Raw genomic sequence first — 24127 nt, forward strand, 5'->3', positions numbered from 1 at the left:
AGAATTCAAGGCATATTATTTGTGAACAGATGAAGATGATAAATGATATGTGTAGGCATAGGATCAAGACAGTATTGGTTAGATCATTCGGTTCCTTTTCTAAGGGAACATATCCAACATAATGGTTCTTGTAAACAGCTCTGTGCCACCCCCAGATTTTCCATACGTGACAGGAGAAGTGGTTTTGTGAAAGGGACATAAATGCACTGAAAAGCAAACAGGTTTGGAGATGGCTTTGCAACCATTTGTAGCTCAGCCCTGGAAATGTTTGTACATTTAGATAATGATGAGAAGCATGTCAAGGGAAGGGGTTGAGGCAAGAGCAGGTAATTGAGGTGGAATGCCTCAAGTTTGCTTTCTTTGGAGAGGAGTACAAGGAAGATACCAGTAGAGGAGATACCAGCTGTGGGGCGGAAGACAATCAAAGCACTTGGAAAATGAGATTCTGAAAGTGTTTTAGTAACTTCTGAATGGCAGAGGTATTGGAAAGCTCTTGGCTTGTAAGCAGCAGTCCCAAATCATAGTTCTTCTGTCTTTTACAAGCTCCTCCAGTGAACAGCATTCTGAAAGATGACTAAAAGATATTAATTATCTTCAGAAACTGATACAGAACAAGGTTGTTATGTTTATTAAGTAGTACTAAGACACTCCTTTGGAATGTGGTGAATGCTACCACTTCATGCAGTGCTGGTGTTTAACTCCAGGTTTTCACTTTTTTTGTGAGTGGATGCTGTAATTACTGAGTGCATGCAAGTTAAGAGCTTGTGCCAGTGCACTTGTGAAGTAAGAGAAAGGTACAGCAGCCTTCTCTGAGGGACATAAGCCTGTGTGTCAGAGGAGAATGGGATATACTCTCATACCCTCACAATTTCCATCTGGGCATATCAGGGAGTTGGGTGGAGTGTTGTTGCTTTTTTTGGATCCTTATCAATCACTGACAGCTACTGTCTGTGGTATTGCTCAGACTGGTGCAGTCCTGATGCAGAAGCAAAATTACAGAGCATCAAGAGCTTCCATGCCAAGTATAATAATGTTGAGTATACTTGGGCACCTCCAGGGTTTTCATGTCAAGTGCAATAATGTAGAGTAAACTTGGTTGTCTCCAGGATCAGGCAGAGTTTGAGATTACATGTTTACAGAAGGTAGACATCATTCACCAGGTCTTGGTTTGCCCTGGGGGCATGAGCTGTTAATTGGATCCAATCCTAAAGCAAAGTAGTTTGTGAGTCTTGCTGCTTGTTTGTCTTTGATTTGAGCTTTCTTATTAGCTTTTGGGATATTTTGAATAATACTTGTTCTTTGTCTTGCATAAATGAGTAAGAGATTTTTCTTGATCATTTGCACTTCTGTAGTGGAGAACTGTGGTGATTCATAAAAGTACAGATTAATTTCAACTGACTGCTTCAGTGTAAGATTCTTATGCTGTAGTGGGTTCCCAGCTGGTTGTAAAGGAAACCAGATCTGTGCTAGAGGCTTTTGCATGACTGCACAACTACTTATTAGAATTCTTTTTCCCTGCAGTAGAACTATAGCAAAGTATATGTGTATTTAATGTTGCAAGTAGTAGAAGACATGAGGCAGAAACAGCATAAAAGTAGCTGCATCGCAAGGAAATTCAAAACTCATAAATATCTTTGAATTAAAAAAACCCAAACAACAACCAAACAACCCAAACACACAACACAAACTACCCAAATGCTGGGTAGACTCATGGCAAAGTAGGGAGTTCTCATGTGTCCAGTAAAATTAAGAAGCCTATTAAGTCACCATCAAAAGACACCTTAATTACCTAGATGTCCTGTACTTTTCATTGTACAGGCTTTTAAGAGATACATCCCAAGATGTGAATGCTTTGAAGCCAAAATTACTTTTGTATTATAAACCCCTGATTGTGTGAATGAGACAAGAGAGAAAAAACAGAAGTGAAGGTCAGGACGCTTGGTAGAAAATATGCAAGTGTGCTGTAATGCTCATAGATGTCTCACAGGAACCAGCATCAGTGACAAAACCCTTCTCAGCATCAAGATGTTTTAGACCTTTAGGTGTTTTAGTGGGCCAATTCTCGTGTTTTCTCACAGCCTTTATGCCTTATGTCTTACTAGGGTAGAAGCAGTTGGATTGTAAACTCATTCAACTGAAAGAATGAACTTTTCCCCCCATTTCTCTCAGTATTGTTCATTTTATCCAAAGTGGGCGAATTGTCATTATAACAGAATATAAGGGTTTACTAAATTCCACCAATCTGAAGGATGCTGGCATGTTACTGCCATCTGGTTTTGTTCAACATTAGTTAATTAACAGGGCAGTGCATTGATTATCTGTTGTAGCATACGTGAACGCCATAATGCGTCATAATGTGTGTTATAGGTATACTTGCCCATTCCATAATCAGGATGTAAAAGTAATTTTAATGGTTGGGGTCTTCTTGGATGCTTTAATAAAATCTTTTAGTAACTCTTACTTTTGTTTTATCCTTAGGCCAGAGTAAACTCTGAGCAAGAGCATTTCCTTATTGTACCTTTTGGACTCCTCTATAGTGAAGTCACTGCATCTAGTCTGGTAAGCAATTGTTAATTTTCATAGATGTAAAATATTCATATATGTATATATATGTATGAATATATATGTCACTTCAAATTCTATCCTAGAGAATATTTTACTCTTGTGTAATATGTTTAGAACAATGTTATTGAACATGGCTGGTTTTGGTACTGCTGAGGTATCTGAGAGATTTGTTTGCCCATGTTCACCACCAGGTGTCCTCCAATTGATCTGCCTGAGAAGAGGTGTTAGGTAATTTGGACAGTGAATAGCCTCAAGCCCTTTAAAGCTGCTGACTGTTGAATCCAGCTTGTTGAGGGAAACTTTGGGCATTCCAGATATAAATGATAACAACTGGATTTAGAGTCTCAGTGGTAGATGCTGAATTAAATCAGGTTTTTTTGAGTCTTGATTATGAAAATAATTGTTTTCATTCCCAGGTTAAAATCAATATTCAGGGAGATGTGGTTGATCGTGGAAGCACTAACCTGGGAGTAAACCAAGCTGGTTTTACGTTGCACTCAGCAATTTATGCAGCTCGACCTGATGTGAAATGCATTGTCCATATCCACACACCAGCAGGAGCAGCGGTAAGCTCGCTTCCGCCTTTGTCCTTGTCCTGTTCCCCCACCCTCCCAAAGGGAAAATAGGTGGGGCCCCTCAATCACAGATTTGCTTCCTATTTGGAGGGCAGAGAGCCTTTTAGTCTGTCTTCAAGTATGGTTCTCTTTTAATCAGAGCCCCAACCCTACTGGGTTGTTACCTGAATGGTCAGACATTAAATTGAGTTCTGTCACTGGAAAATATGTATGTCATATATGTGTGCCCTTTCCCACAAAAGACCAGATCTTTTGATAGGGAGTCATAATACCTTTAGTATATGTTGTTGGTTTAGAAATGCACTGTTTATTAAGGTTTTCTGAAATATTTGAAGCTTTCCCAGTATTTCTGTTTGGAGAAAGTGATTACAAGTCAGTTCTGCCTCTTTGGAATGTTCTGAGAGTAACTTTGTGTTCGCATTCTGATGATTTTTTAAATTATTGATTAAGCAGATTAATACAAGCATTTTAAGGATAAATGATCAAATTCCTAATATTGTGAATTACAGAGTAGCCTTTTAAAAAATATTTTTTAAGTTTATCTGCAGTGCTGCAGAATTATCTGTATCACCAAAGTTGTTCTTTTGGCATGGGGGCAGGAGGGAGAAAAAACTGAGTGGAGTGGAAGGAATAAAGGATGCAGTTGATTTTGGGGTTTGGTGGTTTCTTGGGGTTTTTTTCCTGAGTCTTTTTATATTGGTGTTGCAATAATAAATACAGCAATATTGAGACAAACCCAAGATCAATGTGACTTTTGTATCTAGTCCAAAAATTATCAAAAATAGAGGCTTTAAGGATGGAGTGTAAGACCACTGTATATGTACCTGTAGAGATAAATTCAATTAATACATAAAAATGTATTCTTATTTTAATTCTCATCACTATGTTTTTCCACTTTTTCTGTTCCAAGAAATTAAATCAATTGTTTTAATATTTCACAGGTTTCTGCAATGAAGTGTGGTCTCTTGCCAATTTCACCTGAAGCACTTTCTCTAGGGGAAGTAGCTTATCATGACTACCATGGTATTTTAGTGGATGATGAAGAAAAGGTGGTTATTCAGAAAAATTTGGGGCCTAAAAGCAAGGTCAGTATTTACATCTAGAATTAAAGAAAAAAGGAGGGGGGGGGGCAGTATGTTTGTGTGACAGGTACGTTCTTTAACCTGTAGCAAATATTCTTTAATTAAGAGCAAGAAAATACTTGACATACTGCTGTTAACTTTCTTTCAATGTTTTTCTAGGTCCTTATTCTCAGAAACCATGGCTTAGTGTCAGTTGGAGAGACTGTTGAGGAAGCTTTCTACTATATTCATAACCTAGTGCTTGCCTGTGAGATACAAGTAAGAGCTTTAATATGTTATGTAGTAATACAGCTTGCTGTATTGACCTCCAAACAGATTGTATAGAGCTGGTTCAGCTCTTGGGTCTAAACTATCACAGTGATGTGTGATGGCACTATATTGTGGGGGAGAAATCCGAAACTTTGGTTTTTATTGACAATATTCCAGTACTGTATTGAAACCATCAATTTGCTGCCCATTAAAACAGATACTTTCAAAGACTTAAGACAACTTTTATACAAGCATATTAATTTATTTTGTTTTAAAATGAAGTATTATTTAGTATTTATTTAGTTTTAACATGAGGATTTCTTCTGGGTTTCTGACAAGTTTCTAGGGGTTTTTTTGGTCATTTTCACCCCATTCCCCACAAGACACTTAAAGATGACTCTATTTTATTTCAGGTACGTACCCTGGCCAGTGCAGGTGGCCCTGACAACTTAGTGCTTCTTGATCCTGGCAAGTACAAAGCCAAGTCTCGTTCCCCTGAGTCCCCAGCAGGTGAGGGTACTGTGTCGCATCCCAAATGGCAGATCGGTGAACAGGAGTTCGAAGCTCTTATGCGAATGCTGGATAATCTGGTAAGGCAGGCCTTTTTGTTTGATTTTTATATGATAATGTATAAAATGCATTTTTAAAGCTGCATGTAGTTGGGATTGTTTATACAGCCTACAGCCTGTTCTTTCCCAAGGACTTGGAGCCAGCATGAAAAGCATCAGGTGTCCTTTGTACAGGTAGCAGATTTACTTCTTATTCATAATCTGATTGTTATTGGTGAGATCAGAGGAGATCTTGTGGGATTTGGCACTTCCAAATCAGAGTACTGTGGTGCTTGCACTCAATCTGTGTTTTCCCCTCTTTCCATCCCCTCCTAAAATGTGTAAAACTATTAATGTTTTATTAGGTGTGAGGTCCAGCATAATTTGACTTAAGATTCTACTAGTACCTAGAAGAGTTTAAAAGACAGGCTTTAAATAAATAAAAGCCTTCAGATAAAATGATTTCAGTAAGAACCCATCTGTAATGAATGACCAGATACCAACATTTACTATCCAGCTTCAATGGGAAAGATGTGACTGGGGACAGCAGACTTGTTGTATCTGACTGGTACCTTTGGTAGATCCAGTTGTATTTCAGTTTCTCTAGGAAATACCAGTTTTATGTTTCTTACTGCACGCAGAAAGCAGCATCATAAAAGAAATGGCATTGTACTCAGTAGGAACATAGGAATAGAAAGGAGCTTTCAGTCATACAATACAGACCCTTAATATTATGATTAGCCACATATTGTATTGGGTAGTTAATTATATTAGGTGGTATATAATTGCTCAAGATTTGTTTTGATCATTAAAAGTTGGAGCAGAACCCAAGTAAGACCTAAGCAGTGCTTAATGCATGAAACCTATAGAAAGCTAAGTCTGCATAGCTGGGGCTGATGTTTCTTTACAGTGGCTTGATAGAGAATTTGAGTGCTTTGGGAACTAAGCTTATCCACACTTTTCTTTTGAGCCATTTTGAAAATATTTTGCTAGTGGAAACTTCTTAAAGAAACTGTTGAATGTCCTTCTCATATGTTAAATGCTGAGCATAATATGAAAGAAAGCATGGGCAGACATGACTAGTGTGAATAGGGGAAGTTAAAGGTGGAACAAAATACAGTTCAGAGGAAGTGGGAGAGTGAAACAACATAAGGTTAGGGAGAGGAATGAATAATGACATTAAAGTAGCATTCTTGAAGTATTCCTTTCTATACTGTATGTTGATTTCTAGATGTAAAAACACAGTAAAGATCTTTCATCTACCCTATCATAAGGGTGCTTCTTTATGTCCTTGATTTAGAATTGTGAGAAACAGTTGATACCTTTGATTACAGTTTTTAAAAAAATGTATGTGAGTAGCTGGAATGTTGTACAAATAAAAGTCATAATTCTGCATTTGAACTTAAATCCAACTCCAGAGATTTGAACAATTATTTGAAAATTCTATGAAGAACAGCAGGAAGCACTAAAATACATTTTTCCCCTTCCTAAGAAAAGCTATAAAAAAGATTTTTTAAAATGTGTTATCATATTAAAATACAGGTGGTAAGTTTTTTGCTCGACTATGAGAAGAGGCAGACCCATAGCGCTGCTCTTGATGACCTTCTCGGTCACCTCAATGGCTTTTTGCAGGACTACTGGAAATTCTTCATAAGAGCTTAATACAATGTTTTTGATGTTTGATCTACCAAAAATGGTGACTCTCTCAAATTAGTGGTTCAAAAGTTACTTAGATTGGAAAGGATGCTAATGTAGCCTCTCTTCTGTGTGTCATCCCCTTTGACATAGGGGATGCCCACTATAACAGGTGAGCATCCACGTAAAGAAGAGGTTGTGTTGTAGAATGGTTTTCACAGTTAAGAGTATCAGTGAAATTTCAGTTGTCTGTTGAAAAACTTGGAGATATAGAAGACTAATTCTGCTGCTCTCCTTCTCCAGGGATACAGAACCGGCTACCCATATCGATGCCCTGCTCTGAGAGAGAAATCTAAAAAGTACAGCGATGTTGAGATTCCAGCTAGTGTCACAGGTTACTCCTTTACTAGTGATGGCGAATCAGGCATTTCCTCCCCCCTCAGACACAGTTTTCAGAAACAGCAGCGAGAGAAGACAAGGTGGCTGAACTCTGGCCGAGGGGATGATGCTTCTGAAGAAGGGCAGAATGGCAGCAGTCCCAAGTCGAAGACTAAGGTGTGGACGAACATTACACACGATCACGTGAAACCCTTGCTGCAGTCTCTCTCGTCCGGTGTCTGCGTGCCAAGCTGTATTACCAACTGCTTGGTCTGTGCCTACCTTACTGTTCATAGTTAGATGATGTAGAGCAACTTGGGGTGGCTGGCACTTAGAGGCTTTGGGAAGAAAAAGATAACTCTCCTAATTATTCTCTTCTTTCTTATATTAAAAAAATCTAAATGTGTTTTACTAACCACTATAATTTGTATTTGATTAGATGTGACCTGTAAAAATGATCTTGCTTATTAATAATTAAAACTGCTTAAGACTTTGGAGCTTTAATTTTTTTTCTGTCTTTCCAAGCTATTGACCAAACAGATTGAATTATAGTTTTGATTAAATGGGTTCTGCATTTCAATGGTTTAATTAAGGACAGCTATGTTAGGGAGCTACTAATTCTCTCTGCATGAAAGCTTTTCAGTTCAAAATCAAACTAACAATTCAATCTACTTTTGCACAAGCATATAAGAAAAAAATCAAGTTTCTACCTTCTGTAGCATATACCAACTTAATCTTCAAGGTATTTGCAATCTTCTCTATGCGAGGGTAGAATTGATTTCAAAGTATTTAAATCTTTTTTCCTACTTAAGCAGTTTTTTCGTGTCTAGTTTCTCAGCTCCTTCTCCTGTCCTGTTTACTACACTTTTGTCTACCCCAAAGCCTCTGAGTGTGTTCACAACCAGCTGCCTTCTGCATGTAGTGTTGCATGTAAGTAGATGGCCATAAATGGAAAGTCTTTCCTAAAGTATCAGCTGGGTGCGGCATGACTAAAGTGCAGCTCAGGCCATCAGCAGGCACTAATCGATAGATTCTGCAACCAGTGCTTTTCTTTTGTTTATCAATGCTGCTTACAGTTAAATTTTGCACTGAAAGATATGTTAATTGAAAAGCAAAAGTATCAACTGCTTTCAAATGGACATCGTTAGCTGTTGGTGTGTAACTGTGGGTTTGATATTTTCTTGGGCATATACAGAGTGACTGAACTGAAGGCAGGCATTTGCACGGATACAACCTTTTGTAGTGGTTGACCTCAAGCTCAGCCACAGGAGTTCAGTAGTACTTTGGTAGTGGTACTGTGTATAGTAGTAGTATGGTTACAGGTGAGTCTTAAAAATATAAAACTAGTAGTCTTGAAAAAAACCACCACATTATTTTTTTTCAGAACACCTTAATTTTTATTTATCCCTACAAATGCTACACTCAGGGTTCTCTATATTTTGAATACTTTCATGAAATGATTCCTCAGACAGTATATATGCTAAAATACATAGTGTTAGCATGTAGAAAGTCCTGAAAAAACAGAGGCGCTCTATCTGTGGTATTTTTGTGGTGTTCTTTTTGGTTTAAGAAATTAATAAATACATTTGTTGTTTGTACTATCAACTAAGCTAAATTATCATTTAACCCTGATTATAGATTTACCTTGATGAGATATGGCTTTGTCATATAGTGATGCAGATTTACCTTGATCAAGTAGTTTTATCATAGCTTAAAGCTATGTATATGTTTGGACCAGTTTGTGCTTTTCACCCTCAGCTCACAAAGTAGATAGTATTTCATATTTGAAATTATCAATGAAAGACTGAAGCAAAATTCTTCATCACAAATTAGACTGGTTTAATGATATACTGAAGCAATAGATAATTTCATACAGTATAAAAGGTTTGTGTATTTAAATTTTTTAATGCTTGCTATTAACCTAAAGAAAAAGTGGCTTGTTATATTGAGGTTGTTTTTATATATATATATATATATATATGTTTTGACTAAAAACTATCTTTAATAAAAAGCTGGAGTAGTTTTTATCTGAGAAGATAATAATCAGTGAGTATTTCACAGCTCCATGTTCATTCCATTTTTTACTTTACAGTTGCTAAACATTTTAAAATTGTGTTGCTTTCTGAAGTCTGACAGTTTCTGGCTATCTTATTGTTTCTTGAAGTTACTCAGGAAAAAATGCATAGCATTTGCTCTATAAACAGGTTTGCTTTACTGTTCGGTGCATTTTCTATGCAATAGTGATTGGAAATTAGGATATTGTACAAAGTAAATATATCAAGATAAAGAGTTAGTTGTGCATCAAATTAAACAGGACTCCGTACTAAATGCACAGATCAAATAAAGCAACCATCTATGAAGAACCCATGAAGCGCTTAAAGCTTGTGTTTGGGATATTTTTGTAACCTTCTGAGCTATGAGTTATAAAATATTTGACATCACCAAACTGTTCCTTTAGGTTGCTGTGCTGGTACAGCTCTTTGTTTGTGCAGAAACTAATTCTGGTAGCATCATTTTGCTGAAGTAGCTTATTTTAATGCAAAACTTTGGTGATGCCCACTCCTGCTTCACAGTACAGAATCATTCACTAAACCTGGATAGTGACATCACATTGCTTTTCATACTTCTGTCATCTTATGCTTTAAGTTTGCTTTGATGTTTGTTGGGTACCAGAGGATTGAATCAATGATCTCTCTGTCTCTCTTGTGTTCTTTTGTAAAAACACCAAGTGCAGAAAATGAAAATGGCAGTAACAGGGTCTTAAAGCTCATGCCTTAGATCTTGCTGTACTTCTGTTTGGGTAAGGAATAGTGTCCTTTTTAAACAAGTATGAACTGATTGAGAAATTTCTTATTAAAAATGGCCTTAAAAATAAGTAATTCTATTGGCGTTTTCCTGCTCTTGTCTTAATATATCTATTCATAAATTGAGAAGTAGATGGTTTTTAGAAACACCAAACGCTGCAGCTGTCAGTGTGATCAAGTGCACAGAAAACCAGTTTAAAAACCCCTCAGTCTTCATAATCTCTGAACTACACATAGGAATGGCATTGTTTTGGGTGAAAGTTACTTGCAAGTTTACTGGTTCTCTAGTTGTTGTTGTTGCTAACCTGACTTGATAGAATGGTTCTGATCTCTGGAAATGTATCTGAAGGTGTAGTTTATATTACTGAAGAAGAAAGCAACCTAGTCCTAGGAATGAATAGAAGAATGCAATCATTGGTTCAGTTCTCTGCTCTGTATGATGCATGATCAACTGTGATGTGACTTTGCTGCTCTGAGTGTCTGTAGCCATTACAGCAGTTCTGACTCTGCAACTGTTCTTGATGTTACAGTGGACTAAAGAGGATGGACATAGAACTGCCACCTCTGCTGTCCCTAATCTGTTTGTTCCATTGAACACCAATCCAAAGGAGGTCCAAGAAATGAGGAACAAGGTTGGTAATAGCAGTAAAATAACTTCTTTTTTTGGTCTTCACTACAATTGTGTACTTGTAATGAACTAACTATTTTGGGGGCTCAATAACACAGTTCTGGTGTTGTCCTTTCCCTTTATAACTAAATAATGAAACAATTCTTAAGTGTCCTGAACTCCTCTTGGAAAAAGTTGGTATTTCTGTTGACCATATGAAGACTGTTTTCTAAGATTATGTTTTCTTAGACCAGTTGCTGGGTACCTCTGAAACAGCCAGTCCTGAGTTTATGGTAGTAATTCTGTACCCTAAGATCATAGTTTTACATTGGTGACCTGTTTTCCTGTTTTGGTAATACCAGTTGAACTTTTGTGGCCTAGACAAAGTAGTCTATAAATCTCTCTCCATATTTCAGTGTACTGTATTATAATATACTGTGATTGTGGCAGACTTTCTTTTTTTGTCTTTGGAACTGCGAGTTAATCATTTTGAAATGAGCTTGCAGGTAATTTTCCTGGTTTTGAATTTCAGATCTTCTTGTCCAATCTACCAACAAGAAAGCACTGAATTGACTGGGGCTTTTTCACTTTATTTCTTTTACAGTATAAAATATGCTCAGGTATCTTGTTAATATTTAACTTGTTCTGGATTGTTTTGATACCTCTAACTGATGGCCACATGGTGCTTGAGAATTAGCATTCTGTCAAAGAAAGGTTATGTGCAGGGATACTAGCAGGAATCTAAATAATTTGTATATGGCTGACAGAACTTATGCTTGGCACTGTAAAATAATAACCACCTGAAATGAGAATTACCATGAAATTTCCAAGCAGTTTCTTTGTATTTTAAACACAAATATTGCTTTATTAAAAATTTGAATGAAGTGACTAAGAGAATAAGTCTTCAAATTTTATACTCTCACAATGATGAGAAGGGTAGTAAATTAGAAAAGTGAAAAAGATGGGGGAGCCTTGTGCTTTCTGAGATACCAAGTATTAATAATACTTCTTGTTTGTGGAATTGAATGCATATTTTTTTAATAAAGTCAATGTCCCTTTTAGTTGTAAAGTAGAGGTCTTTTAAGATGCATGCTTTCTTAATTTATCTTGGACCAAGAACTAGAATATTTTAGAAATAAGTTTTGAGTCAGTTGTTATGAATTCTTTGCCACTGAAGGATATCTAATTTAAATATATAACACCTTGCTTTAGAGATCTGATTTCTGTCCCCATCCTCTCTATTGAAATAACTGGGAGGTATTTAGGATGCAGCAAAAGGGGTGTCCTTGAGAACTCCAGAGTGTCAGTTTATCCACAGAGAAATTATTTATATGTCCTTTTGAGGATAGTATCCTGACTAGATGCAAAAATGGAAAGTTGTGCAGTGTTTTACAGTAAGTTCCATAAGAAGATGATATTGTGGTGCCATATCAGTAACTAATGGCCAATGACAGAATCCTGCAACTGACTGGTCAGGTAGAATAGACAGGAAAGTACAGAGGTAGTATTTCTATTTCTTCTCACTTTTCCAAACTGGAGTTGTCTGTTACCTGCTTTGCCATGACCTAGTACTAAAAAGCAAAGGACAACACCTTCTGTGGTACTTAAAGACTAAATTCTGAAAAATGTGAGCAAACAGCCAGGAACCTGAACATTTACGTTCAAGTGGTGTTTATAAGCTCAGCTTCATTTCACAGCCCTGTGGCCACAGCAGTTAGCACTGGTTGTTTCCTGTTGGCAGGTTCACTCACTCCTTTCTCAAACACAAGAATGTGATCAACTTTTCTCTGTTGTTTATGTGATTGTTGTTCATTCTGCTGCTTTCCTTTACAGATCCGAGAGCAAAATTTGCAGGATATTAAAACAGCAGGCCCTCAGTCACAGGTTCTTTCTGGGGTAGTTGTGGACAGGAGCCTTGTACAGGTGAGAGTATTCAATTCCTAAAACTATTAGCTTAATCTGTAATATCCTCTGCTTTCACCTAATATATCACTATGAAATTATTCTTTAATTGGCAGAGAGTAACTGTTTATAAGGTAAGTCTTAGAGGTAACACCATTGTCTTTGCAAGAGTGCTCAGGGTCAGAAATCTAGAGGCTTCAGCCATGTAGCCCAAGCATGTCTGTGGAGGATGCTTCTTGGTTTTTTTTTGCTGAGTGTAATGCATGAAATTCAGAAGGCTTATTTATATGGGTTACATTCTTGTTCAAAACTAGTTGGGCTTTGTGACAGCTTTTTGTTTGTTTGATTTCTGAGTTGATGTATCTTGAAGGATTAATATTGGGCACACCAGGCTCACTGTGGGGCAGTAGTGTTTTGTGTTAAAAATGGGATTTCATGCTTCATAATATTTTATTTGAAGATCAGTTTGGGAAAAAAGCTATTAAACCAATGAAACTTAAAAGCAGTATATCTGGATATACAAAAAACTATAAATCATAGCTTCAAGTAAGAATTAGAGCTGTACAGTTATACTGTATAGCTGAATAAAGCTTTTTATATCCAAGTGCTTTCAACTGCCCCAGATAAGTATTTTCTGATAATACTTTTTAAAGATTGGCAAGTCTTATCATGACCACAGCATTAATTATGTTGGGTGTCATATTGTGTGCATGTCAATTCATTGTCATATGCAATTTCATCTAGCAGTTACTGTTTCTCTGCATGTTTTTAGCAAGCATCACAATGCTTTGGTTGATGTTGTAACGCCCGGGCTCGGTTTGCTCTGTTTACTCAATTTACTGTTGCAGGATGCTCCCCTCTCAGACTGTACGGAATCTATTGAAGGGCTCGATCTCACAGAGCAGGCCTTTAGTCCCGCTAAATCTCTGTCTGTTAGAAAGGTACTGCCCTGTCATACTGCTCTAAATACTGTTGTTCACCCTTCATTTAACCTCTCCTTACCCTGACCTTTTTCCTCTGTAAGAAATGATTTGGCTAGAAACCTTGAAAAAATGAAAATAGATGGATCTTCAAATTATGTATATGCGGTGATGCAAACAGTTACTTTACTCTGTTAAGACTGTCTTAAGGGTCTTGATCTTTGTCTGTAGAAGCTGCTGAGGAAACACTTTGATGTTAAGGTGCTGATTAGGTCCTGCATATAGAGGATTGCTTTATGCATGCTGTTAGTGTTGAGTTGTTCTAATTTGAGATGAATTTAGAGTTAGCTTCATCTCACTGATCATCAGTGTAATTCTGAGGATACTCTGTGTGTTATGTGACAAACATTGTCAACTCTTGATCCCAGAGCACTGGATGCCTGGCTTCCTTCATAGTTCCTGCAGTTAGCTACAAGAGTTGCTAAGTAATGCCCCACATGTGCAAAATCGATTGGCTTTCACACTTGTTGTCATGTTTGCTTGCATAATATCCATTAAATACAGAATAAGTTCAAGAGGTGTGGCCATGCTGGGGTGTCCAAGGGCAGTCCTTGGGGCTGAACACTGCAAATAACGTTTCTTAGAGCACATCTAGTGTGGAAGCTCAGTGTGTAAATAAGTATCAGTGCCTCCTCTGCTCCAGGGTTTTACCTAAAAGATTCTTAAATCTTGTGTTTAGGTCATGCCTAAACACTTAATTTCAGAATAGCTTCTGCATGAAAAAAAATACAGAATACTTCAAATTACGCCACTGTTGGAAACCTTGTGGTTTTATAACTCTTTCTAAAGTGTAATGAGCCAGTTTGTGTTATAGATACTTGGATCTGAGAATATGATGGTCATGTTTTTCACACTGCAGTTTGTTTTGCCCATATTCTGAAAGGAAAAATAATAAAACACCATTTCTGGGTGTAAGACAAAAAGTAAAATAAAGCCCAGTTCTTTCAAGCAGTGCATGGCTTCTATTTTCCACTTAATAATACCTTCAAAGTGAAAAACTATTTTTATGATAATTATCACAACACAGGTCTTTTTTTAATGGCAATATATTTCAAGTATTATGTTCAAACAATGACACAGCTTTTCTATAAAAGTAGTCAGATAGTTTATGTGCATTTTCACAGATGGCAGAGAACCAACAAATAGTCTGTTGGTTATGTGATTTTGTCTAGTAGTGTCCTGTTAGGGTTTAGATGTCCAAATTGTTTCATTTCTTTGTGGTGTCATGAAAGTGCTTTCTGCCCGAAATAGTGTGTAAAATTAGATCACAATGTAAATTACTGGAGTAATTATGAAACAGAAGTGGCCTATTTCATAATCTTTATTTTAACATGGTGGATTGTGACCCAAATGTTTAATAATTTCCTGTTTGGGGAAAAAAATTAGCAACCCAAGAAACAAAACCAAAACAAACAAAAAAATCCCAAACCAAACAACCTTCTTCTGAAAAATGTCACCCAAACCAGAAAATCCAATGAACCCAAAAAAAAACCAGCCGCAAAAGACAACCACCTGAGAAATTTCCTTGAAAGATTCTGCCATAAAACAATTGTGTTTTGTGGAACAAAGGAAGTGTAAGCAATCTTATGATGCCCATGCAAACTTTATCCGAAAATTTCAATGAAACTGAAGAATCCTGTACATCAAGGTCTTAGGGACTTTTAAGTACCAGACAATTAGAAGTTCTCAGTTGACAAATTTTTTGACACTCAATGACAGTTCATGTAAAAAGTTTCATGTAATTGCAGTAACACAATGTGTTATATTTTCATTTCTCATTTAGATTTATATCAGATACTAATGCACACTATTTTGGATGAAGAAATGCCTCCTTGTGTACAGTATGCATGTACTGCTTTGAGCTCCTATGCCTATGGCTGCAGCAGTGAATACTCCATCTTGCCTTGTTGCTTGCTTTATCCATGTTCTGAGAAGTCCTGGCCATGTTGCAACACAACCTCCTTGTGCATCATGTAATTTTATTCCTGGTCAGACTTGGTTAACCAAGCTTCTGCTGCAGTCTTGGCTGATTGACAGGGAATGTTGGTTATTCTTACCAACAACCATTCTGCAGTCTCATAAGAAAATAAATTCACATGAATTTTCAGTAATTTTAAATGGAAGGGAAGTCACCCATTTTGGGTCTCTTCCTTTAGAATGGAAATTCTGTGGCTTTTGTTCTTAATGCAGACCCTCTCAGTGCTGCCCCAGAGGTGGCACTGGGTTTCAGTGGTGACTTCTACATGAACAGTACCTCAAGAATTTTGGTGTTTTGGATAAAGGCACTGCATTAATGTCAGATTGTGTTAGGAGCAATTGTTAACTTAGACCATTATTATAAACCTCCTGTCTGATGGAAAGAAGAATTGGCATATATAAAGTGCCAGTTTTGGTTATATATATCCCTGAGAACAAGGTGAAGTGCTTGCCTGTTAAATAATGGTCAGTTTTGAATTTTTCTTCAAAAGCAGGTTTGGTCTAGAAGTTACAAAATTACTTGATTATATAAATTTTCATGTAGGAAGTATGAAGTCCATGTTTAATATGAAGGTATATTTAGCTATAAATGGCTCTCCCTTTGTGTCTCTGGGACTGTCTGCCCTTACAGAGTGAAAATGCTTCTCTTCATTAATATAATCTATCCAGTGTTTCTTACAGTGGAGAAAATGCTGTTGATATTTGAGTGCATACACATGTGATCAAATTTCAAATAGTCATCTAAATACTTCTGGAATCATCATCAAAGTAATACTAAGATCAACCTAATCCCAATGAGATCACTAGAACATTATTTTTTTTCATATCATCTTATGTTGAAATGGAGTGTGAGTCTGTGGGAATTTATTCCCTCTCTACAGGCTCTTTAATAATGGAAGTAGCTCCACTCCAGACCAATTTTCTTGTTCAGTTTTTCTGAACATTCTTAGGAATCTCTGAATGGCAGGGTCAGGTTGATACCTCTGCAAAGTCTTGTCTGTTTTAGTGTCACTTTTAACAATTGGAAATATGTTCTGTACTGTCTTTTTAGTCCATTATACTTGTTTTCTTTCTGTCCCATGTTTCATTTTGTATTGTATATTTTTATTTGAATTCTTAGAAGGCTGCTCTGTGGCCTATTCTGTGAAGTAAAACATATCTGCTTGTTGATTTAGAAGTAATGATGGTTTAGAGTAATCATACAGGTGTACAGTAACTATATTGCAGAACTTATTAACAAACTGCTATAATTTATTTCCCACATAGACTCAGTACCTCTACCAGTATCATTTTCAGTGGTGGCCTTTGAACAGTTTCCACATTATTGATACTGGATAAAACTGGATTTAAAAAGTTTTTAAAAATAAAATAGAAGTTTTCCTTTCTGATCTCTTGTATAATTTTTCTGCTTTTATGATCCAGTGGGGTTGCCACTGATCTTTTCAGTGCTGCTTCTCTTGGGTCAAAGCTACTTAAAAAGTACAGATGTTGTTTGCATTGATTGTGTTTTTTGTGAGGGTTTAATTTTGGTTTCTTTTTTTTTTTTTTTTTTTTTTCAGTCTGGTAAATGTGATAAGCTTGATTTGATGCTTTCATTCCCAGTATTTAACAAAGATAAATTGCAGGAGACACTAGGTAGGAAAACATGGCATGCCAGTGCACCAGGCATCTGCAAACTGCCTGTCTTGCTGTTTGTCACCATTAAATCTACAGGCATTCAGTAACGTTCTGTTTCATTAGAAGTTGTTCTACTCAGTGATTCTGGATTTAAGTTGCAACATTCAAAGAGATTCTTAGAAATTCCAGGGATACTAATGGGTACTGTGTCTTGTTTCTCTCTTGTTCCTAAAAAACTCTAGAAGCTCTGCCTGAGATCAGTCCTTTACAAGGTCTTGCTACTTATGCTGAGTTTCAGTAAAAACTGGGGATTTAGTTTGAAGTGTGGGCAAAGACAGAAAGGCAAATATAAAATTTCCATGGGCATCAGTTTTCTGCCATCATTAAAAGCTAAGGTCTGTAGTTTTAGGGCTGTTTTGAATTTTCTACAAAAGAACTGGGATTTGTACAAAGGTTGATGTTTCTCTGACCCTCTTCTGCATTATCTTCTGAGAAAAGCTGTTGCTGTCAAACTAATGCTTCATGGATATAGTTGAGAAAAGGCTTCTGACATTCTACTGACATTCTGCATATAGAATGAAGTTTCCTCTTATTTTATGAAGAAATGGAAGTGATCTGTAATGCTTTAGAGATGTTTCTCTCCTGCAGTTCCTTTCAGGAACATTCCTTTCTTGCAGTGGAGACTTATTGTTACACTGTTTGTTCTCTGGTGTTTGTTTCCTGAAGAGCAGCCTAGATTCTAACATCCATCTTACCTCCCTGGATTGCTCTAGACCAGATTTCTGGAGATCTCTCATCAGGCTTTTGGAACTGCTCTTGTCCTCCTTCTATCCAGACATCCTTGTCTGTCACTTCTTTGGTGCTGACAACTTGTCCAAAGCAGCTCTTGCCATCCAGGAAAGCATTCTGTCTATTTGCATCATCAGTTTTACAGTGGCCATCCTGTGCTTGTCCATGAAGTGTGGACATGGGATGGAATGTTTGTCTCTCTTTAGGCAATGCATATTTTTGAACTGGGCTTTCTAATGCTTTCTTTTAAATATTGGTACAGACAACACTGAATATGGCAATGACTTGGGTCAATCAGGAGCCCATACCTATTGGGTAATGGAGTTCAAATATCTTTTTTTTTCATCATGAAGGCAGTTTGGGTGTCACCATGACATGGGGCACAGGTCACACATCAGTTGTTAACAAACTAATGTCAGAGTTCTGCGTATCCACTGTTAAAAACCAAATGCTTAGACAAGTTATTTGGGAGATAGAGCAGCTATCTCCAGGCAAGCATTTCCTGTACCTGAGACAATGAAAATCCAGTGGCTGTAGCCTTTACCAAAGGATTAGAGAAGAAAAATGAAAAACTTTATAACATTAGAGAATCTCTGATGCAGCTGCTTTTGTCCACCATAACTTAACTGTACTTAGAATTGCTCGTTATATTTTTATTTGTATAACTTTTACCTGGCTAATATGACAAATGTTATAGATGTAAATATGCTAACTTGTATCTGATTACAGTTAACATTAATTACTTTAAAATGGCTTATAATAAGCTGTTAATCTGGTGTAAACAGAACATATACAAGATGGCTTTTTACTATAACATCTGTTAGGTGTAATGTAGTAGCTGCAAGAAATAGCTTTTCTGATATTAAAAAAATATAAAGCAAAACAAAAACCCAAAGCAAAATAATAATAATAAACCAAAACAAAACAGAAACAAAAATACCCATGAGCTTAGTCTTGACCCTTTACGAGTATTCTGTGCCCAGACTGCCATGCAGGTGGGGCTGGTATCATGTTTCTTTTGTGGTGAGAAAAAGAAACTTGATAAACTTTTGTGACTTCAAATATAATTCAGCTAGACTGTTTGGCTGCTTGATTTACTGCTTAATGGTGGATATTCCCTGGTGGAGACCTGTTTTCTCCTTTATATTAACCTCCTGTGAATCACATAAAAAAAAAATCTGCAGTAGATTTTTTTTTTTTTTATCTAAAAGAGGAAAAAGTAGCATTTTCCAGGTTATGTTTTTGTTTTGTTTTTGGTTGCTTTGTAGCCTCTATACTTCTAAAGGTTCTGCAAGTTACTACTTGATTGCAGATGTATCTTAATTTTCTTTTGCCAGGGAGAACTGGTGACTGCATCAAAGGCAATTATTGAGAAAGAATATCAACCAAAAGTCATAGTGAGCACAACAGGACCAAATCCCTTCAATAAACTCACTGATCGAGAACTGGAAGAATATCGCAAAGAAGTAGAAAGAAAGCAGAAGGGTCCAGAAGGTTGGTTTTTCTGTGTGTGTGTTTTTTCTGCAATAGACTGTAATACCAGCAAGTTTCTTAGTAATTGGAAGGTGGGTTACCTGTAAAAGCCATGGATAAATTACCCAGCTTTTGTATGTTTCAGTTTTTCCAGTGTGAATTAGAAATGTGAAAAGTATATTAGAGATAAAATGTGTGATCTAAGTGTTTTAAGTGTGTTCTGTAAAATGCATAGATCTCACTGTAAAATTATCTTTATAGGCAAGCTGGGCAGTAGGGCCATTTACTCCTGCTGGTAGGAAGTTGAAAGCTTCCGTCAAAAAGGTGTTTTGGTAGTGGTATTGTTCTGGTTTGTTTCCCTTGGCCCGAGAACCTAGGCTAAGGTCAGGGAATGATGGTGCTTTATAGCAGCAAGTTTGAAGGTTTTTAAGTCCTCGAAATTTGTGGATTTGAGAAGTACATTGAATGGAGAAGATACAGAATAACATTGATTGATTGTTGCTTGGAAATGTGACATCTTGTGGGGACGTCTACCAAAATGGGCTTTTTCAATTATCCTAGACTTATGACAGATTTGTGCTATAAAAAGAGGCCATTGCTGCATCTGAAGTGGTTCTCCTGCTTTACTTTTGAATAATTTTAAGGGGTGATACTTAGAATGCTCATCTGTTGTTCAGATTTTGAATTTGATTGATGCAAAAATCCAAAGTGCTGTTTCTTTCGCAGTATGTGTTCCCTGCAGCTGCTTTTTGGGATCACAATGTAGGAACCCTTGTGTTTGGTTTATGAAGTACTGAGTGGGGTGGGGGGGATGCTGTGCTGTCATGCCTGTTTAACTGCATACCTTTATTCTCTCAGTAACAATGCCACATCCTTCTTAGTTAAGGTATCAAAATATGGAGAGACTGTGTTACTGAGACAGACACCAGCTGGGGAACAGAGTGCAGTGCTTAGAAATCAGACCACCAGTGAGCAAAACACGTCAGATAAAAAATCTCTGGATTTGAAAGGGAGATCAAAGACCTTTCAAGGAGCAGATCCGAAGACTTTACAGGATCGTGACGTATCATCACTGTCTAAGTCTTTAGATAACGTTCAGTTTGCTGCTGCACGGGTTTCTTGTCAGACCATGCAGCAAAGCATCCCACATCTAAATGGAGAAGAGCCAGATGGGCAGAAGTCCTCCCATAAGGAATTTCATACTGCAGTGGTCAAAGCATTAAGGTCTGATCCTGACCTTTTGGCTGAGGCCTCAGGTATTACTAACATGGTACAGCTGCGCTTGCAATCCAAGGAACCACCTCTTTATCTACACCATGTGGAGATTCTGTCAGTTGACTCTCATCTGTGGGACTGATTTCACTTTAATTGTGTAGGTGAACTGGATGGAACAACGCTTTAGTGTTGTTCCTGATATATGGTGTACTCTATTAATGTTTTCCTTTGGATCTAGGGCTATTTAAAGCTGGAAGCAAGGGGAACCCTCCTTACTAATAACAAATAACTCAAACCACTGTGAAATCTGTTTGGAATCATATAATTACTGCATGTTTTTCTGATTAGCTGTGCAGTCTTCTTTTCTTTGGGGATGCAATTTTGTTTACTCCAGATTTCAGCAATACAAAGCAAGCAAAAGAATGTTATCTTGTGTAGGCCTGGTAGCATATCCCCTCCTCCATATTTGTTTATATATTCCTTGTGGTTTTTCCTCACAAGTTTTCTTTATAACAGCAGCATAAACCAATTCCTAAATGATTTCATTATTCATGCCTGCTTAAAGAAAAGAAAAACTCCCAAAAGAGCTACAGAGCACAACAGTGACTTGAACAGTTTTGTAAATATCAAACTGTCACTTAATTTTCTTTTGCTTGTTTTGGTATTAATGCCCTGGCAGAATTTTGATTCAGAAAAATGTATTGCTATCTTTTGTGCATGGAACAAAAGGATGCTTGTTTTCTTACATGCAGAGAGGTTTTATTTGCCTTTTTGATTTCCCTTTGCCTACCCCTGCAGAGCCTTCAGAAGATGGCAGGCCACAGAAAGAGAAAAGCCCGCCTGACCCCAGCTCAGCTCGCACTCCTCCCAGCACGCCGATTAAGATAGAGGAAGGTACGTTCTGCTCCCTGGGGGCTGGGGGAGCCAGTAACTGCATCCTTAGTGACTGATGCATGGAGTACATGAACTAGAGCTAATACCAGTCAATGACTTCTTGTACTTCATTGTTGTACTACCTACGAGGTACTCCACTGAACTGTGAGTCTAACAAGTTTGTTTACAATAATCAAGAAGTGTGCATTAATATAAAGACAAATTTCCATCTCTTCAGAATTGCCTTGTCATCTCTTGGTGTTTCTCAACTGGTTTACCTTTTTGTACATTTTCTGCGAGGTAATTGCTCTTACTAAATGAAATAGTGTCTGATGGTGAACCAGACACATATCTAGATACTTTGGTAAATCTTCTTCACCGATTGCACATTTCTTAAACATTATTGTACTTGGATTACACCTCAGGAAATGTTTTTCCTACTCAATTTGAATGTAAATTTGCTTATTTGCTCACCTTATGTCATAGTTTTAACTAAAATGAGAGCAGGGCTGCTAAAGTTGATAGTTCCTAAAAAAAGGATTAAATTATAATCTTGATCAGGTGTAATCCAATTATTGTCTTGTTTCCCTTACCTTGTACATTGGATATATCACTTGTCTGTTAGTCTGCCATTCACTACTTCATCTCATTCTGTTTTCTACAAGAATGGTTGCAACCATTCTTCTAACGTAACACAATGGCTGTGATGAATGCATAGATTCTCTACTTGTGCTTTTTTCTTCTTGTGGCTGCGTTACAAACAGGAGATGGATATGCTAAAGAATACCTGTTACCATAGTAAGTATCATTCCATACTCTGACCTGCTTTTGTGCTTTGCTTCACTCTTGCATCTTTGTTTACTAAGTTGTTGGTTTTTTTTTTGTTTTGCCTTTTTTTTAAAAAGCAGGCTTTTTCAGTTGAGATGTTGAGTTCTTTAGTTCTCAATTCCATGTAATTCCAGGCAGTTGCAGATCTCATGTTAAAGCACACTCCCCCTTTGAGAGAGACTGTGAAAGTCACCTTCTGTGTTTCCATATCTGTGTGTCCGATTCCTGAGTTCAAAAAGGAATAGTCTGAAGTTGCCTGGCAGATATAGGTGAAACAGCCCTGGGAGTTTCTGCCCCAATAATTTGCTGCTGCCCACACAGCTTGGGCCTGGTAACAAAATGGAAGAGTTCCTAATCTATTCCAGAGCAAAATCCACTGACATGGATTTCAATTTACCCAGCAGACTTCTACATGGAAATGGATATGGGACTACTCCTATGTTTTGTGCTCACTGTAGGGAATTCAAATTCCAGCCAAGAAATAACAGCAAGTACTTGGTGGCAGCAACTTCTACAGCTGTTTTGGCTAGCTCTGCAGGGCTCCTTCAGATTATACTTTAAAGGAATAAGGATGTTTGTATGTCCTGTTATATCCAGAAGTCAGTGTGTTTGTCATAGGTGTGAAAGTCAAACTCTATTGTAGACACCTGTGATGTTACTGGTGAAGTTCTAAAACATGAAAGTTCTTTTAAACAGGGAAGTGTTTTTGACAAACTCTTCTAATTGTAGAAGTTTTCCAGGACAAACATACAAAGCTTATTTTATAGAATAACTGGAAGTTTGTATCTTGATGACTTTGGTTGGGAGAGATTCTATTGAATGACAGTGTTGTCGGTATGCAACCTCTTTTCAACTTTCATTCATCATATTCTTTCTATTGAGGTATAGCTGAAGTCAGTTAAGTGTTTTTTAACTCAGTTATAACCTAGTTTGTATGTTTGTCCACATTGTTGTGTTGGAAAAAAAACCAAACCAAAACCCCATAAACATTTATTTTCATAAATAATGTGAATTGTAAACACACAGAGTATTGATGTTATGCTTTAAACTCTTAAGCCACAGTGTATATGTGTGTGTATATATATATATATATATATATGAAAAGGGAGAGCATAGATGTAAATGTGATTATTTAAAAAAAATCTTTTAAGATGTTGAGGTGCTGCTGCGTTCTTAAACTGTAAATAGGTTTTGCAGCAAGAAATATATTTTTAAAGCTTTCTAGTTATATTATGAAATCCATCCAGTAGAGTAGCAGGGCATTTACATGTTGTGTGCTGGCTTAATTGAATGTGGAATTTGTAAATCTTCTGAATTCTGGTAAAATATTGCCCTGAGCAAACGAGATAAACAGATGTTTGCTTGAGTCCAGCATCACGTTAATCTCTCTATTAAGGATGATGGGATCTTGACAAACTGGGAAGGATGGTAGTCCTGGCTTAATGAGTTACAAACCCATTTATATTTATTCAATGCTCAGGCCAGCTGGCAAATGCTGTTTGAATGTCTGTAGCTTCCTATTCTTTAATAGAGATTTGAAGAATCTCTAAACCCTTTTTTAAGACTTTAAAACTATCTTTTAAACTTAATTTAAAAAATATAGAGTAAACCTGACAGTCCAATATGGCGCCTGTTCTAAAACTTGGGCCAACTAATGGATAGAATATAATGTTTTTTACTTGGAAGGGACCTAGAGTGACCATCTAGCCCAACTGCCTGACCCAATTCATGGCTGACCAAAAGTTAAAGCTAATTGTCCTAATGCCTCTTGAACACTGACAGGCCTGGGGCCTTGACCAGCTCTCAGTAAGGTGGAAGCCTATTTCAGTGTCTGACCACCCTCTCAGTGAAGAAATGCTTCCCAAAGTCTAGTCTGAACCTCCTCTGGTGCAGCTTTGAGCCATTCCCACACATCCTGCCACTGGATCCCAGGGAGAAGAGCTCAGCAATGTTTTCAGTTAATTCCTGGAAAGTCAAATCCAAGAGCAGGGTAGTGGTAGTGAAGAACTGTAACTGGTGTTTCTTATTCA

The 24127-nt window shown here is 37.1% G+C and overlaps 1 protein-coding gene across 8 annotated transcripts in view; it reads left to right on the forward strand.

The window, feature by feature from the left end:
* The window catches only part of ADD1 (adducin 1), a 62791-nt gene that overhangs the window by 34791 nt on the left and 3873 nt on the right, over positions 1-24127 (forward strand). For 3 of the 8 annotated variants that reach the window (XM_084205041.1, XM_084205042.1, XM_084205043.1), the window contains exons 5-15: positions 2479-2559; positions 2982-3131; positions 4082-4225; positions 4382-4480; positions 4885-5061; positions 6958-7302; positions 10367-10468; positions 12277-12366; positions 13194-13286; positions 19046-19202; positions 21195-21290. In XM_084205041.1, coding sequence (XP_084061167.1) covers positions 2479-2559; positions 2982-3131; positions 4082-4225; positions 4382-4480; positions 4885-5061; positions 6958-7302; positions 10367-10468; positions 12277-12366; positions 13194-13286; positions 19046-19202; positions 21195-21290 — 1534 coding nt within the window. Of the gene's footprint in view, positions 1-2478; positions 2560-2981; positions 3132-4081; positions 4226-4381; positions 4481-4884; positions 5062-6957; positions 7303-10366; positions 10469-12276; positions 12367-13193; positions 13287-19045; positions 19203-20062; positions 20438-21194; positions 21291-22033; positions 22068-24127 lie in introns of all 8 variants that reach the window. The other 5 variants (XM_084205048.1, XM_084205047.1, XM_084205045.1 and 2 more) reach the window with 5 other exon arrangements.

The sequence above is a fragment of the Fringilla coelebs genome (assembly GCF_963513975.1).
Source record: "Fringilla coelebs genome assembly, chromosome: 4".
Taxonomy (NCBI): domain Eukaryota; kingdom Metazoa; phylum Chordata; class Aves; order Passeriformes; family Fringillidae; genus Fringilla; species Fringilla coelebs.